The sequence below is a fragment of the Podarcis filfolensis genome, assembly GCF_964270895.1.
Source record: "Podarcis filfolensis genome assembly, chromosome: 7".
Classification (NCBI taxonomy): Eukaryota; Metazoa; Chordata; class Lepidosauria; order Squamata; family Lacertidae; genus Podarcis; species Podarcis filfolensis.
Window position 1 is genome coordinate 49,755,545 of NC_139603.1, and position 18,130 is coordinate 49,773,674.

The 18,130-nt window shown below is 40.9% G+C and overlaps 1 protein-coding gene and 1 long non-coding RNA gene across 2 annotated transcripts in view; both read left to right on the forward strand.

Moving 5' to 3' along the window:
- LOC310766659 overlaps window positions 1–1,240 on the forward strand; it is a 73,671-nt gene extending 72,431 nt beyond the window's left edge. Inside the window, exon 3 of the long non-coding RNA XR_014550314.1 lies at window positions 840–1,240. This is a non-coding gene — a long non-coding RNA (uncharacterized lncRNA). The remainder of the gene's footprint in view (window positions 1–839) is intronic.
- Window positions 1,241–17,120: 15,880 nt separating this feature from the next.
- Window positions 17,121–18,130, forward strand: part of LOC310767357 (uncharacterized protein) — a 73,602-nt gene continuing 72,592 nt past the window's right edge. The window contains exon 1 of the mRNA XM_083624223.1: window positions 17,121–17,306. Coding sequence (XP_083480349.1) covers window positions 17,259–17,306 — 48 coding nt within the window. The 5' untranslated portion in view covers window positions 17,121–17,258. The remainder of the gene's footprint in view (window positions 17,307–18,130) is intronic.

Genomic DNA, 18,130 nt, shown 5'->3' on the forward strand with positions numbered 1-18,130 from the left:
TTTACAGTGTTTGAATACTGGGCTTTGCCAAATGAAATATATATGTAATGAGTATGTTATAAAATAATAATAATAATAAACAGTGTCCTGTGTGTTTTAAAAACTGTAGCGATGATGGCTGATTTATGTTTTCTGCATATTTGTAATCTCTATGGCTGTAAACTATCCTTCAGAGATCATACTATTCCTGGTTGTCTTGATTTAAGAGTTTAGCAAAGCTAAGATCTGCACATATGAACAAACGTACATGCGCAAATATATTAGTAGGAGTTAAGTAAATTGTCAATTTTTTCTGCCATTATTATCTCACTTAGTGGAGGCTGCTACCATCACAATTACTAAAATAGTTTCTTAACATAATTCCTGAACTTAGACCTACTTAACTACACATTGTTTTATACAGATAGTTGTAGAGTTTGGATATATTAACCCTTATGGCATTCTGTTTTTAGAAGTTTTGCTTTGTACTTCGGTGAAATATTGAAAAATAATCCTTTACCTGGGTAAAATAAACATAAGCAAATAAATATTTGCTAAATATTCATTTGTTAGTTAAGAGTTTAGAGAAATGGAAAAATGCAAACAAGCAATAAAAGGACAAGTGTCAAAAATGGTGCCGTGTCAAAAATGACCACAAGTCATATTTCACCTTTTCACCTTTTCTCCACCCTCCTTCCCAAGTAAGCCCATGAAATCCAGTGTCTAATTCCACCATTGCCCAAGTGGCACCATCTGAACTGACAAGTATGGATTGTTTGACCTGCCTATATGGTGCAGGAGCATAATACGTGCATATACTCTGGGGCACTGAGTACAGTTTTTGTTTTATTCGCCCATAGCTTGTTGCACATTTGGGTTATATCTACCCAGAAGGCTGATCCATATATGGAACCCTGTATGACCTTCACTGAATTGCAGTGGAGAGAGCTGCAACCCACAACCAATGAAGTCAAGGCAGCAGAGCTGGGGACAGGGAAGGAACGCCCTCTGGTTTGATTGGTTATAAACTTCACCCAGAAGTATTCATTTTACTAATAGCAATCAACTGCATTTTGATTTTTTTAAATTAAACTGTAGTTATCTCTTGAGTTTCAAAGCACTTTGTGAATAGCAGCTCATTCATGGGAAATAAAAGCTTTGGGTCAAAAGAGTTTTTAAAAATTCCTTTGACTTGAAACGTGGGTGTTCACTTTGGCTGCTTCCCAAGCAAAAAGAACCAAGGGAGCAAATTATAGTCCACACCCAGTTGGGAACTTTCTTCAGGTATTTCACAGACATGCCTTGCATCTGAATTGTTCATATTTTTTCTGCAGAGAAAAAAGCTTCTCCAAACAACACTGGGCAGAATATTTCTCTTTCAACTGTTTTGTTTTGTTTTTAAGCATATTAATTTTGTGTGGGGTTTGGCAATGTGTGAGGCAGGGAACCTATTCATGTTTCCCTATGAAGTATTTTTTCTACAGTTTTGCCTTATTTAATTATTGGATTATTATTAATAACAACAACAACAAATTATTTCATGCCATTTAACTTCAAGTCCCAGGGTGAGTTACAACAATTTAAAATTCAGAATTAAAAATAGTTAAAACAAATTACGGTTATAGGAATAGGGTGGGTCCTGAAAACACACCTCAGGTGTCAAAAGTTGGGATAAAGATCTGCATCTACAGCATTCACCAAAAGCTGTACAGTGGTACCTCGTGTTACATACGCTTCAGGTTACATACGCTTCAGATAACAGACTCTGTTAACCCAGAAATAGTGCTTCAGGTTAAGCACTTTGCTTCAGGATGAGAACAGAAATCGTGCTCCGGCAGCGCAGCAGCAGCAGGAGACCCCATTAGCTAAAGTGGTGCTTGAGGTTAAGAACAGTTTCAGGTTAAGTACGGACCTCCGGAACGAATTAAGTACTGTACTTAACCTGGAGTACCACTGTACCATGAGTATGCCAGATGCACCTCTGCGGGGATGCCTTCTCCTGTGCCTTCTGTGGAACTAATGAGAGCCCCTATTGCAGCTGTGAACATCCAAAAGTATCTGTAGGAAAGGAGGTGATCTTTCAGATATTTGGGGCCTAAGTCATTTAGGGCTTTAAACGCTAGTGTGAGCAAATTAAATTGGGCCCAGAAATGAACTGGCAGTCAATGATGGTTTTAGAACAGGGTTTATATATGAGTTCTAAATAGAACCTCAGTCAATAATCTGGCAGCTACATTTTGAACTAGTGAAATTTCGGAGGGCTTCAAGGACAGCTGCACATCAAACACATTGTAATAATCCAGTCTAGAAGTTACCAAAGCATGGAGTACCAGTCATCTCTGTCCAAAACGGGCCATACCTGGTGAACTAGCCAGAGCTAGAAATAATCAAACCTAGCTACCAAGGCCACCTGAGTGGAATACCCTCAAGCTATGGTCCTGCCCCTTCCATGGCAGTGCAAGCTTGTTCATAACAGGCCATCTTCCTGCCCACATCCTCGACTCAAGAACTTGGAATACATAACACCTGTTTTTTCAGGGTACAGTTTCGGTTTCAATTTCTTGGCTCATACCCAGCACATTGTTGCCTCCAAACACCTATCCAGCTTCTCAGCCACCTCTCCTGATGTAGATGGAACAGAAATAGAGCAGGTAGTCATCAGCATATTGGTGACACTTGGTTCCAAAAGTTCTCTCAGTGGCTTCATGTAAATGTTAAATAGCATGGAGAACAAGAACCCTCTGGGCCTCTCACAACTGCTTTTTGGAAACAGCCCTGGAAATAGGAACAGAACCACTGAAGTACAGTGCCTCCAGGCTCCAATTCCATGAGCCTCTCTAGAAGGGCACCATGGTCAATGATGTTGAAAGCCATCAGGAGGTCAAGAAGAACAAGCAGGTTCACACTCCCCACATCTCTTTCCTTACAAATGTCATCAACCAGGGTGGTCAAGGCAGCTTCAGTGCCATGATCAGGTCTGAAGACAGGCTGAAATGGATCCAGATATTCAGTCTCCTTCAAGCATGCCCAAAGCTGAACCACAACTGCCACCACTCTCTCAAGCACCTTGCCCCAAATGGAGATATATGCCACTGGGCATTAGTTTAAAACTTCCTCATCCAGGGAAGCCCTCTGTGTGAGAAAATGGGGGGGGAGGAGAGAGAGAAAGATTCTGCATTTTTCTGCATGAAATAAGTAGCTCATTCACCTTTAAGAAAAAGATGTCTATTGTATGACTGGCTGTTGTTTTTTTAAAACCAACTATCATGCCAGTATAACCAGTCAGGGATGAGAACTTCTCAGACTTGTGAAGTGAGAGAGGGAACTAGTCGTTGTTGTAGCTTGTCCTGTGGAATGACTTGTGCATTAAGTAGAGGTGTGGCCAGGAATGCCTGAGAGCAAGAAAGATTGAATGATTGCAAATCAGATATTTCAGTTCATGATGAGAGAGCAGAGTAGTCTATGGATTACAACACAGAGAACATACTCTCTGAATCAACCATTCATGGCACCAGAAAATACATGTTTAAAATGGTCGTAAACAGCTAGTGTACCTGCCTACAAACATAAATGCAATGTGGAGTCCCTTCTGCAATGTTCAGTTTTCATGAGGAAGATCTTGACTAGTGGCACCCATCAGTATATGCACAAGTAGCTTCTTTCCATCAGTTGCTTATGAGGAGAGGCAAAATGCTTTCCCCTCATCCCTGACTCACTGCATGATGCTACTTGCAAACTGAGTATGATGATTAGGTGGAGACGTGGAACCACTGTGCATATCCTCAGTCAGCAAAATTAGTCTGGCAGGGTAGTCTACCTTCTGAGGATCCCATGACTGACAGAAAGAGGGTGGCTCAAAATCCCAGGTTCCGCCTTGCTCTGGCCCAGCTGTGTGCTCAGCCTGCCCCCGGCTCCCCTTTCCTGCAAATGCTGTTGCAGACTTAGGGTAGTATTCAACTAAGTATTACTCAGAGCAGTCATGTTCGTTGATTTCATTGGGTCTACTCTGAGTAAAGTTTAATTAGAATACCACCCTTATAACCTATTCTTACCTTTTCAGGAGGCCCCAAGGGCCATACATGATATGTAAAGACGCTGTCAGGAAAAAGTGAAAGCATTCACATGTCAAGGGGCCTGAAATGTTGATGCATTGCTCTGATTAAATCTGCTAAATCCTTCCCAGTTTTCTTGATATCAGATGGAAATTCATATGAGGAACAGGGAATTTTGCATCTTCTCAGTTCTTGAGGCTCTATCAGGAGTGAGGCAGATGCTGTTGGACTCCAATTCCCATCAGTCCCAGCCAGCATTTCCAGTGGTTGGCAATAATGGGAGTTGTAGTCCAACAACATTCGGAGGGTCATATGTTCCACACTACATGAAGGGTTATATGTAGAGTCCATATTTATATGTAATGGTTTTCATTGTTTCTTTCAACAACAAGGCTTTCTTTTAGTACTGCTGCCTCTCGTTATTTTAGCTGTTGATGCTTTTGTTTGAAAGGAATGTGTGGTTTTAATTTTAGTTCTTTGTTAGTTAGTTATTATGAAGTACATTTACATAATGGCTTTTCCCCACATTAGAACTGAAGGTTCCCAAGTGATCTTCCATCCAAGCACTGACCAGACCAAGAGGTGCTTAGCTTAATCAAGGTTTTATTGCATTTTATTGTAAGCCACTTTTTTATTGCTTTAATAGAAAAGCAGAGTATTAATCTTAAAACAAACTAACAGAGCAATCCAAATAGTCTGTGAGAGGTTTGGATTGAGCAGATACATCCCTACACTTGGATCTACCAGCTCAGATGGCCTCCTGTCAGCTGCAAAACTTGTGGGAAGTCTACTCACAGCATCCCTGCTAGGTGGAGCCCAGTGGAAAGCCCCAAGCAGGGCATTTGGAAGGTGGGGCTGAGCCAGCCTGTGATCTGCTTGATCCCAAGATCTTCTCACACCTTTCGTCAGCCAGCAGTAGGACCAGACCAGATCTGATTGCTGCACTAGCCTGATTGTCCTGTTCTCTCCCCTTCCATCATGGCTGCTGAGAAGTGCAGAGCTGCAGATCCGGTGGTGGCTCAGCCACTCCGCAAAGCTCTGACAACCGCAACATAAAGTTTGGATTGTCTCCTTAATATATTAAGAGAGAATTGCAACAATGGACTACAGTAGTTGCTTGCTACAGCTTTCCTTCTGCAACAGTTTCCTGAGAAACTGTCCAAATGGTGACTTTGCTGAGTGTTTGATTACAGAATATGTCTCAAGAAATGTCTGCATTTAAAACACTCTTAAGAAAATACCATTACTGGAGGCCAGCAAAATGACTGTGCATACTTAACATAAGTGAGCAGGTGATTCTGGCAGTATCATTGGGGACCTTTCCAAATAAAGTTTTGACACAAGAGGCCACATCTGGATGTACACCTCAAGAAACCCCATTGCATGGTGACTCACAGGACATCTTGCATCTGCTTCCCACAAGAGCTGTTTTACAACATGGGAGTGTGCATGCCTCAAAATGACTCCCATGTCTAAAAGCTCACATGGGATGAATTAATATTGTGTGTAAAGCATTTTTCAAAGAAGAAAAATGTAGTACCTGGGACTGGTTCCTCAATATTGCAAACGACAACAGCATTACTGTATCCTAAAAACTAAGCATAAGACAAGTGAAGAGATGAACCTGAAGCTGGAAAAGGATGAAGGAATCATAAGCTTTCAGGGAGCTAGACTCTGATTCAATTTGAAACTTTATTTTCAGACTTTCCACCTTGAAACTAGAGCAAATCTTTAGAAGAGGATCCATCTGCTGATTGAGATCAATGTAACTCACATTAATATTTGTTTAAAAATATTTTTTTTTAAAAAAAATGGCTTTAAAAATGGCTTAATCACATACTTCAGCAGATCAGCAGCAATAATGTTAACTTTCAAACAGTCTCTTTCTGCCAGATGTTGGGCATGATCCACCTGAAGCACTTTTAAGTTGTATTGATGGATTTAATTTTTTGTGAGGATGGTGAACCAAAGGGGCCAAAGGTAGCCTTTCATCCCTCTCTTTCTGGTTCATGAGACTCTTCCCAGGACACACACATGCTACATGGAAACATCACTGAACTAAATGTTACTTCCTTGTGCTATAATTAGGAAGAATGTGAAAATAGCACAAAACAAATCATAGACTGAGATTTTAAAGCATCTTAAGATAAAGGCATTGACGAATAAAGTAATAATAGATGGTTATTAGCAATTTCATTGCAAAGAAAATGCCTATTTACTAACATTTGGTTTTACACAGGATCCAGCCAAACTACAGGGCTTTAAAGTGTCCCTATGGTTTCTGAAAGGTCATTTTGAAGATAGCTGGAACTACTAGGGTTTATTGTTTCCACCTTATGGAGGAACTGTGCCTTGGTTTCCTGGGTGATAGGATGCTAACTGTGGATGCATCTTTTGTCTCAGTGTACTATAATGGCCAACCTCTCATGTCTTCTTACTTCTCACTCCATTCCTTGTCTTTGTTGACTGCACAATTATACAAAACCCATGATAACCTTAAGAAGCTGACAAGTGATAGCTTGCAATTGAAACATCACATTTTCCCCTAATGAATCATCAGTTTATTTATAAGCGTCAATAAGTCAGTTAAGCCTTCTAAAATGATTTTGTTTTATGTAGCTGCGTTACACACACCGATGCATCCTTGAATCACTGGGTGTCTACTTCACTCCTGGGGTGGAGGAGGGTTGTGTCAGCATAATAGGCACTCATGGACCTGCCATTCCCATGTGCAGGGCACACTGCAGTGTGCTTAGCATTGTGTGTGCATTGCTGAATGTCACCAAGGGTACTACGGCATTGTTTGGGTGTTGTTTCTCCTCAATTTATTTACATGCCACTTTTCTGTGGTAAACCCTGTTCAAAGCCCCTTACAACAAGGGCAAAATGGGACATGCAATAAAATATAGCGTTTCAAGAGAATTCAGTAGCAATTACAAGACATAGCAGGAAAAAGTAAATCAAGAGTCATGTTAAATACTTCAGCAGACCAATCAATAGGTCCTATGTGATTAGTTACATCATAATTGGACTACATGCTCTATATGGGACTATAGGACAAAGTCTGACCATACCTGGAATGGGTGAACTGGGCAAAAACACCCCTTTGCCATTTCCTTTCATTTCAAAAGAGAAAAGATATACCACTAGAAGAGACACACTAGAAAAACTTGTGTTCTGTTTCCTGGGATGAATCAGCAATTAGTTAAGGACAGGAACACTCACTTCCTTTGGCCTGAGGAGAAAAAGGTCACAGGCAGAGAGACCTTGGAAACCATCATTAAATAAAAATAAATAATTTGATTAATAAAGCAGTTTTTTATGCTATAATTAGGGATGCTCAATGAATTCATTGGGTCCATATGTCAAAGTGAACTCACCTGATCCACACCTCCTGGACTAATCTACAGGTTGAAGCATAATTCAGTTTTATTGGACCACCTCAGACAACAAATTGTCTAAGGTGGTCCAATTAAAAACCCTTCCTGACTGGCAAAAGCTGCTGTGAGTGGCCAGAAAACACGGCTGCTGCCACATGCATTGAAAATAGGCCACTGTAGAAGAAAAGGAACATCATTTTATGCCAACCTTCCCAAAGACATTGTATGGGGTGGGGGACATGGCTGCCCCTAAATGCAGGGAGTGCCACTAATGAAAAAGTCATTGTGCTTATATTGTGCTTACAGTGTGGGGATACCATACCATGGAATGGTGCTTCCAGGGGAAATGTTGCTTCTTTGCAACCTGCTGGTGGTCACATTCGTTCCTGAGGTGACTGTATGGCAGCCACCATGGAGATGGCTGCCTTTAGACAACACACTCAATTGCACTTCATGAAAAGGATCAGTAGGCAAAATTACATCCCACTTAAGCCAAAATAAAGTTAGTAAGACTCAGTGGCCTTAAGTGAGCTGTATTGGTAGTTTTTTAACATCTCACCATTCAAATACTGATGTTGGCTATTTTAGTGTTTTCCTTGGAAGACTTTATGAATGGTAAATGTAATGATAAAGTAAAATGATTGGCTGACTCACGTGATTTTCAGGATGAGAAATTACTGTTATTTTACACCTTGTAGGAAATAACCTGTTAAAGCCTCTGTGACTCTCATAACAACAACAACAACCAACCAACCAACAAACAAACAAACAACAACAACAACACCAGTCCTCTTTATGTAGAAATCTTATGTCTAGGCACAATTAACTCTTACCTGGGTGCATATAATGAAGCAGATGTTTCAAGTCCCTGGGTAAATAACTCTGACAACTGCAAATGTTATAGTCACATGGAAATATGCCAGATAACAGAATTGAAGGATTAAGTTCAATACAACACTGATTCAACCTAGGTTGTTGCATTTAACATTATATTAATATAATTTAGTAGTATAATAATATGTGCATTTAAAGTATAATTCATATTACATGAAAACCTTGGGATTTTCTCCTCTTTTCCCAGCATTGTATCCTGCATTTTCATACTTGTTTCTGGTTTCTTTCTGGTTTCCCTTCCTTCTGAAACTATTGAAGCTTTGGGGGTTTGAAAGATTTTTTAGATTCATTACATTAGCATTGATATATTAGCACAGTTATCGTAGGCTGAAATCCCATACCCACTTACCTAGGAATAAGCCCCATTGAGACATTCCTTTGAGCAGACATGTAAAGGATTGCACTGTAATAGGCTTTTAATTGAACATATTTGCTGTGGTGGTTTCCTCCGGTCAGCTCTATGGTACTGTTCTTTTTTTCAATTAACACGCTTGAAAGTGGGTTCAAAGGAATATATTAGTGTGTATATTCTTGCTCCCAAACTGCAATCTTGATATTACCCTCCAAGTCTGGTATTTAATTTTTAAAAACACATGACATGATTGTTGATGATTGCTTTGTTAAAACCATGTGTATGTAAGCTATGAGTTTGCTGTTAGTATATACGATGTGTTCACACAATGAAAGTATACGTCAGAATTTTGTGTTTACTTAAGGGAGCAAATGTTTCGTTGGTGCCAAATTCACTAGATGCTTCTAGACATTTTCAGTTTTCACATTTAATCCCTGTCTGATTATTGGACTTGCACTAGGAACCCAGCCCAGTCCGAGTATTCATCAAGGGCTTGTCCTTGATCATTTGTAGGCTATATCATTATGAATCTCCACCCATCTAAGTAAAAAGTTCAGAAACAGCTGAAGTCATGTAGCCATACTCAGAGACAACTCACCAGGGTGCAACAAGTGCAACAGAACATTTAATGTGAGTGGAGGAGGAAATAAGAGTTTAACCCAGTTGTCATTGTCATCTGACCACAGATGCATCGCCTACAGTCATTCCTCTATGGCACATCAGGTTGACTTAAATTTATGCTGATACAAAAATTTCTGTTTCAGCTTTCAACAAATACAACACAAGGTGATCTGAGTTCATATAACAATACGTAAACTGTAAAGTAATTTCACCCCATAGTTGTATATGTAATGAAACTGTGGTGGTGGCACTTTTCCCAGAGGCTCAACACTGTACAAAATATGCATTAATATAATGAACTACAGCAAAACATTAATTTAACACAGGGTTGGGGAACCTGTGGCCTTTCAGCTGTTGCTGGACTCCAATCCCATCAACCCCAGCCAGAATGGCCAAAGGTTGGGGATGATGCGAATTGGAGTCCAACAGCATCCGTAATGCCACAGGTTCTTCATCCCTTCTTTAACATTGTAACAGTGAAGAATCTGGTCAAATAGCAAGAGTGATAGCTGTAATAAATGAAATAACTAATATCTGTTTCTAATTGAATGCATACACAACAGTGGGAGAAATTCAATGTTGCACTAAGGTGAACATTCTATGACACATTGCCCAGTGGAATGTTCTTCCCTCTGTTCCCTCACATGCTGTTTTGTGGGTTCTGCTGACCGCTCCTCCCCCTGTCAATTTTGGGGTGCACATGGTCTTCTGCTAGAGGGACTTACTTGTCAAATTTGGCCCAGTATGAATAAAATAGTGAGAATCAGACTTTTGTGACTTTTCAAGATTATTGAGAATGTCTGTACAATTTCCAGTTTAAGATACTTCATTTTTTTCTTTAAAGCTTCTACTAAGAACACGCTCCCCTTCAGAATGTGCAAGAGAATTCAGATTATGAAAGACTCTCATTAATATAAAATGATAAAATTATGTCTGTGTTAGTATTATTTTTTTCATTAAGTCTGCATCCAGATGCTGATAAAGTCAGAAAAGAAAAGAAAAGAAATTTTAAAAAGAAAAGAAAAAAGATGAAGGGTTTTCATGCTGTTTCCAGAATATATTTTTTTTTTAATCCAATTTGTTGAGATTGTTGCTAGATTCAGACCAATGCATAAAAACATGCCTTAATCTTTGAACGTCAGTTAATTTTGTGCTGCCAGGAGAGTAGCGGGAGCTTTGGCTGACTTTGTTCTTGGTTTCAAACTACTGGTTTCTATGGAGGCACTGGAACATAGATGCCACTCCCTAGTTCTAAATCAAGTCAGACAAGTTTCCCAAGACAGATTTATCAAACCTTTCACACTGTAATTGCTCGGTCTCTCAAACCAGCTAATGTGGAGAGGATTATATACCTTTTATAACTCCATAGTCTTGATAAGCATGGCCTCACCTGCAAACAGACTTCTTTTACACTTTGTCCACTAGCCCACGCATACTGTTTTCTGAATTTTTAGCTTTCATGAGCAATGAGATTAAACTTGAATTGTTTAAAATACAGCAATTGTAGACATCTATGCCGTGGCAGAAGGAGGGAGGAAGTTCCCCTCAATGTGTGTGTGTGTGTGTGTGTGTGTGTGTGTACGTACTATTTCTAAAAGATACAGGGATTGTGCTCACTCATCATATTTCCTGGGGAGGTTTCTGAAAGTGATGTTGTGGGTCTATAGGAAGGGGGAGCCTGCGGCTCTCCAGCTTCAATCATTCCTGACTATTGGCCATTCTGGCTTGGGCTGATGAGAGGTGAAGTTCTAGAAGGCCACAGGCTAGCCACCCCTGGCCTATGTAGATGGTCAAATTGCCCTGAGAGGAGTTGTGTCAACCCAGCATAGCCTGGTTGCATTATTACCTTGCCAAGTGCATCAGTTGCAATTGTATAGAGTTCTACAAATATAATAAAGTAGAATTGTATATATAGTAAAATTGTCGTTGGCAGGAGCTCTGTGAAATAAAGAGGGAGTTGCAAAAAAAAAAAGTCTGCAAAACTTTGAAGTCTGGAAAGTAAATGACCATTTTAAAGACATTGCTGTGGTTAGGAAATAGTAGAGAATGAAAGTCTTGGAGCAAATGAAAGAAAGGTAGCAAGGACATACCCATGAACAAATGTACAAGTCTGTGCTGGAGGTAAAGGGGAGAGATGGAGAGACTGAAGGTGTGGTCAGCCTCACAAGATAAATTATCCTCCCTGTAATGAGTGAGGCAAAGTTAGAGAGGTCAAAATGAGAACAAGAAAGCCCATTGAGGAGGCCTAACTGGCCCCATTGATTTCAGCAGAGCTGAGTTATGATTCATTCTAAATTGATCAGAGACATTCATCTATAAGGAATGAGCCCAGATCTTGGGATAAGAGAGACTGCAGGCAAAGGGAAGGAACTCATTTAAAAGAATTAATACTGAAATATACAGGAAGAGTATGAAGAGAGAAGAAATGTTCCAGTTTGTCAAGGGAGACTAGAACTAAAGAATAATGCATGAGTAGATTTTACCATGCTGTACGGCAAAATTCTTTAAGAAGAGTGTGACCTGGGGAACTAGAGGCATAGCAACTAGAGGTGGCTAAACTATGGCATTCCAGATGTTGTTGGACTGTAGTTCCTATCATCCCTGATCATTGCCTCATCAAATACAGGTTAACTACACCTGCACTAGAGGGATTCAGCCAATGAACACTCAAGAAATATTTGGATGATTTGGGAATGAGTGTTGCCTGGCCTAACACATAGATTTGCATTAAAAAGGCCTACGTGTGTAAAGAGGGGGAAATAACTGAAGAAGGATATTTTAAAGACTGGTAAGATACTGAGGAACTGAGCACTGGAAACTGGATGAGATAGTGAGAGGACATTAAAGAGAATGGAAGATTCATTGGATAAATCAGAAATGATTAGGAAAGAACATAGGAAGCTGCCTAACACCAAGCCAGACTTTTGGTCCTGCTAACTCAGCACTGTCTGCACCAGGCTTCCTCAAACTTGGCCCTCCAGATGTTTTTGGCCTACTACTCCCATGATCCCTAGCTAGCAGAACCAGTGGTCAGGGATGATGGGAATTGTCTCAAAACATCTGGAGGGCCAAGTTTGAGGAAGCCTGGCTAACCTCTGGCCCTCCAGGGGTTTCTAGACTCTAACTGCCATTATTCTGAACCACTGAGCATGCTGGCTAAGGCTGATAGAAGGTGAAGCCAAACAACATCTGGTCTTGCAGTGGCTCCATAGGATTTCTGTTGCTTTCCTTCCTATTTAGATTGGCAAAATAGAGTCAGGAGGATACTAGGTGATCTCAAAAGCTGCAATAAGATATAAGGACTGGAACCAAGCTACTTTGAGATGTGTAGGTTACTTTCATCAACATAAATTTTAACTAGGGGTATACACTGAAGACATGACTCAGTTTGGATTCTGCTTTGATGCTTCAGAAAGTGGGTTGATTTGGCTAGGACCACTGCAGAAGACACTTGCTCTGTCTAAATCAGAATCTCACATCTGAACCGGCAAGGCTTCTTACATATTTGCATTGGTTTATATGGGAAAAGGTTCAAATGGCCACACACACACACACACACACACACACACACACGCACGTTGACAGAAGTGGATGAAATTTGCAATTTGCAGGTGTAGTTCCATATTCTGAGGAAATGAAGCCTACCAAATGCAGCTCACACAACTCTCTATGCAATTATATAGAACTTTCCAAACATCAAATATACATATGACATTTTTATTCAACCAAGTGTCTGTTTCTTTAAATATAGCTTTAACCTAATGTGTGCAATACCAAAATCATATCCAAGTGCAATACAGGATTTCTCAAATCCAAAGTTCCATCCAAATATTCCTTCATTCAATAAAGAGAAAAGTATCTCTACAAGTACAGTGGTACCTCTGGATGCAAACAGGATCCGTTCCAGAGCCCTGTTCACATCCTGAAGCGAACGCAACCCGCATCTGTGCGTGCACACACATGCGCGTGACATCGTTTTGAGTGTCTGCGCATGTGCAAGAGGCAAAACCTGGAAGTAACGCACTCTGTTACTTCCAGGTCGCCACGGGGCACAACCCGAAAACGCTTAACCCAAAGCTACTTCAACCCGAGGTTTGACTGTATACTTGTTGTTAAAGGATAATCAACAGACCAGGAAAAAGCTGTCCTGGGAGTGTTGTAGCTTTGCTCTCAGTCACTCAAATCGCAGTGGCCGTGCCCCAGTTGCATGAAATCCTAAGCAGGACTCTGATGACGAGATCACTGGATGCAAATCTCTGTTTTGAATACTGTATCTTCTTCCAGTTGGCCTGCAATGGAATGCTGAATTATATATAACATGCTGATAAAAGCCTTCATACAATATAATAAATTTACATTTGAAAATTATTCAAGGAATTACACTTACATATGACAGCAAAACATATGCTCAAATAGAAAAGTCAGCTCCATAAAATTGAAAAGGCATTCTGCTCATTCTGTAACGGCTGATGCAGACACAGCTGTGTGTTCCGCTTAAAGGGGCCATGACTCCAATGACAATCTTCTCCATCAATAGGAATGATTAATTTAAAAAAACTCAATTCTAAGTTAAAATTTAAGCCCTTTGGAATGACAGTTTCCAAGTGGAAAATCCACTTGGACTCCAATTGTAATAAAGTCTTTTTGAGATCCAATCTGTTATATGGTTGAGGTTTGAAAACTTGTAGGATCTTGGTGTCGTTCTGGATCAGGATGTCACCAGCACTCCATGCTTCAGCATTGGTGACCACACACTTGAGGTGGTAGATGATTTTGTCTACCTGGGCTCCACCATACCCAGCAATCTCTCCCTTGACACTGAGCTGGACAAACATATTGACAAGGCAACTACGGCAATGGCTCACCTCTCCCAAAGGATATGGGAGAATGTGATGCTAATGACCAATACAAAGTTGAAGGTCTACCAGACTTTGACATGCGCTGAGTGAGGAATATTTTGGGCATCACATGGCAGGACAAAGTCTCAAACAAAGATGTGCTCTCCAAATCCCACATCCCCAGCATGTTTGCACTCCTTTCTCAGTGACATCTACATTGACTTGATCATGTCTAAAAAATGGAAGATTGCTGGATCCCCAAGGACATTCTCTACTGGGAGCTGGCTTCAGGCACAAGGCCTGCTGGCAGACCAACTCTGTGTTTCAAAGTTTTTCTGCAAACATAACATGAAGGCTTGCAACATCAACCCTGCCATGTGGGAATCCCTTGCAGATGACCTCAGTGCCTGGAGACGGGTAGTCAGGTCATGCATCCATAGCAGTGACCAATGGAGGAATAACTGCTGGGAGGAGCACAGAGAGAAGAAACACCATGATGCGTCTGCAGCAGCACAACTGAATGCCTTCATTTGTCCTAGCTCTCTCTCTCTCCCATATCGGTCTCTACAGCCACAGCAGGCGCTGTAACCTTCCAGCAGATTGACTTCACTCCCAAAGGCACACTCCTCCATTGTCTCCCAAGACAGACGGATGCCAACCAACAACTGAATTATAAACCCTTGCTTTTGAGACATATAATACCTTCCCTGAATATAATACCCTGTGTTCATACCATTTTCTTCCAAATATAAAAATATGTTTATAGGATGTGTTAACAACCAACCCAGTGTCAGATGTTTGTCTTCAGTAAAATTAAAAGCAGAAATGATTTTTTTGTCAGGTTTTTAGTATCTCTTGCATTTGGTAAGACTTGGCTGCCTATTTGTCGCTCCTGGGGATTTTCTGCACTCTTGCGCTTCTGCCTTTGAGTGGGAGATTACTGTTTGTTCAACTTAGTTTAATAAAATCATATTGTGGCAAAGGTCCCCGAAAGTCCCTCTGACAGTGTTGGATATTCTTGATAGGTGGGCGCCCAGGCTTGTGGCTCCCAGAAGGAAGAATTCTCAGAAGGTAAGATTCTTCACCCACTTTATGCCAAGGACTTTATCCATGGCTGCCACATGCCCAGATTCTCATTCAAGTATGTCCTCCATTCTTTGCTATTCCTCACTGCAATCTAGTGAGAATGGGGCCACCATCACACCATGCATTTTATCTCAGTACGACACCACTTTAAATAGTCATGGCTATCCCCAAATAATTATAGGTGCTGTAGTTTATTAAATGTGCTGAGGGTTGCTAGGAAACCCTTATTCCTCTCACAGAGCTATGATTTCCATAATTCCTTGGGTATTCTTTGTCGGAAGCCATGACTCTTTGAAGTGGCACCATAGCCAAATAAAGCAAATGGGAATTCAACACAATGCAGCAAGAGGCTGGCTTGATCCATTACAGGTCAGTGCTCCTGGACACAAAGCAACACCCACAACTTCAGTTTCACAGCAGTTGGGGCCAAAAATTGCTTCTGCTCCAATTAGGGGCTGCATGGAGGATGAAGAGATGTAGCTAACATAGAAATATCCAGCTTGTCCATAACCTACTGTGGTGCTATGATGCAAGAGTCACATCCATTGTTCTGCCCTCTTTTGCCTCTGGCCCTGCCCGTAACTGGCATATAGGCCCCAAAAGCTTGCCCAAGAAGTAACACAGTCCTCAGGATGAACAGGATGAATGCAGCTGCAAGATTGCTGATACAGAGAAGTGACAGGGCATGACATCAGATCTTCTCACACACTACTGATTCTGCTGTGACTTTTGGAGCCATACCCTTCGGTTTCTTTAAAAAAAACAAACGAAAGAGTACAGAGTAAAAATCTGTCCCAAGAAGAATACTAGGAAGAGTGAAAGCCTTCAGTCAGCCTCCATCACTTTTGTGGTCATCCACACTCTGTCCAAACTGAGTTACTCCACTTGCCTCCATTTGTATCCCACAAATCATCAGTAAGACAGTAAAGTTGTTGCATTGCTCCCTGTTTAACTGGTCAAGGATAGACTTCTGCTTGTCACACCTGTTTGCTGTGTGTGAGATTACTCAACCAAACAAGCTTTTCAATACATTTTAAAAACACTGTTCTTTTCAAAGAATATCAAGCTGATCTAGGGAACTAGATAAGAAATACAATAAGAAACAAAATAGACACATTTATTCCCAATGAGCTATATACTGTGAGCACCGGGCCTACGATGCTTACATAACTCCAAGGACTTCAATGGAGGGGATCAGCTTTGTATATTGAGTCCTCAGGCATTAAAATGAATGGGGAAATCTGAAGGCGAGGGAGCTACTATGAGAACACAGGGGGTTATTATTTTTAAACTTTGCTTTATTTATATGGCGATTTTAATTCACATTGCTTCTCAAAACTGGAAGTAAGCAGAAGACTGCTATTGGCATTCTCTTCAGTTCAGCTGGCACCAGAAAGATCTATATGATCTCAAGGAAAGGGGACAAATCCAAAGTTTGTGTTTGTTCTTTCCCTCTGCTTCTCCAGAGTTCCATCATTTACCAATGGCTGGAGGAACCCATATAAGAATATTATTGGAGGGAGGTGGAAACATGACCTCCAAATGCCCACAGGAAGTGGGCTCCTAGGGCTTAGAGCAGCAATATCGAATCGGTTTGCGAAACTAAGGATTTAACTTGGGATCCTGCCGTTGTGTGGACCTGCCCAAAATTTACAAGTGCAGCTTTTTGTGTAGTGGTAGTGGGTAATTCTGACTTTCATTCAGTAGTTCCCCAGTACAGCCTGTCTTGCTTCTCTCTATAATGCTCTCCTTGGTGCCCAGCAAAGTGTTTCATCGCAAAAAGTATCAAGGTGTGTCTTTGGCTTTCCCCCTGGAGCAATAATGATGTTGTCAAGCATTTCAAGACCTGCCCAAAGGTTTTGGGTGGAGGAACACACTTGGTTAAGCAGCATCTTCAGTGCTCTGATCTGAGGAAGTCAGAGACTCCTCCAAAGCCTGGGTGAAAGAACATCTACGCAGTGTCTTTTTACAGGCACTGTCACAAGGGGTGGGGGGAAGGGCACAGCCACCTGGAGTGTTATCGTCCCTTTCTTGGACCTAAGAGACAACAGATGCAATGGATTGGCTTCCTTACAGAGCAGCTGCTGTGCTGTTCATTTTAATGGTAAGAATGGATTTTAAGAGAATTGTTTTCAAACCCAGTGTTACTTTTCAAGTTCTTGTGCTGGCGATGCTGGTAATTCTCTGTGCTTTGGTTATTCCTGCATTGTAAATCGGAAGTGAAGACTGGGGAAGGGGGGAGGAAGACTTTTGTTACAATTCTGTATTAACTTGTTAGGGAGTAAATCCCATAGAAATTGACTGAGCTTACGTCTGAGCAAACGATCATGGGATTGCCAAGTAACAAAACTACCCATCTACTCTAAATATAATTAAATCCATTTATTTAGATGTTTAATATCCAAAACAGAGAGCCAGGTACTACTGGGAGAGGGCTCACTGCACATTGTAATCAATGGATGTGTTAGTCAAGGGTCTAGTTCAAGTATGACTTAGTTGAAAGCCACTCTGTATAACGAGCAATCCCTTGTTATCTGTTTTTGCTAGTATGCTTTCTAGCAAAAAAGTGGAAACATTTGGACAAACTTTTCAATCTTTATCCAGGCATATATTGTTTTTTCTGTACTGCATGAAGATTGTATAGTTTGCTGTTTATTATTATGATTTGATGCTCAAATCCCTCGGAGTTAGATTTCTCCAGTCTGTCACTGAAAACCTGCTTCTAGATACATGTGCAAACAGGAAAATTCGTCAGCATGGTACTTCTTTATGTAAGAGCTTTGGGCTGCGTTTGTTTTTCTTATACACTGGAAAGTGCTATCTGTGGAAGAAACGACATTTAGGCATGTTGAAGCAATCAAATGTTGAGGGATTGTAGAGACAGAACTTGGTGGCCTTGGAGGCCTTGCTGCACCTTCCATATTGTCA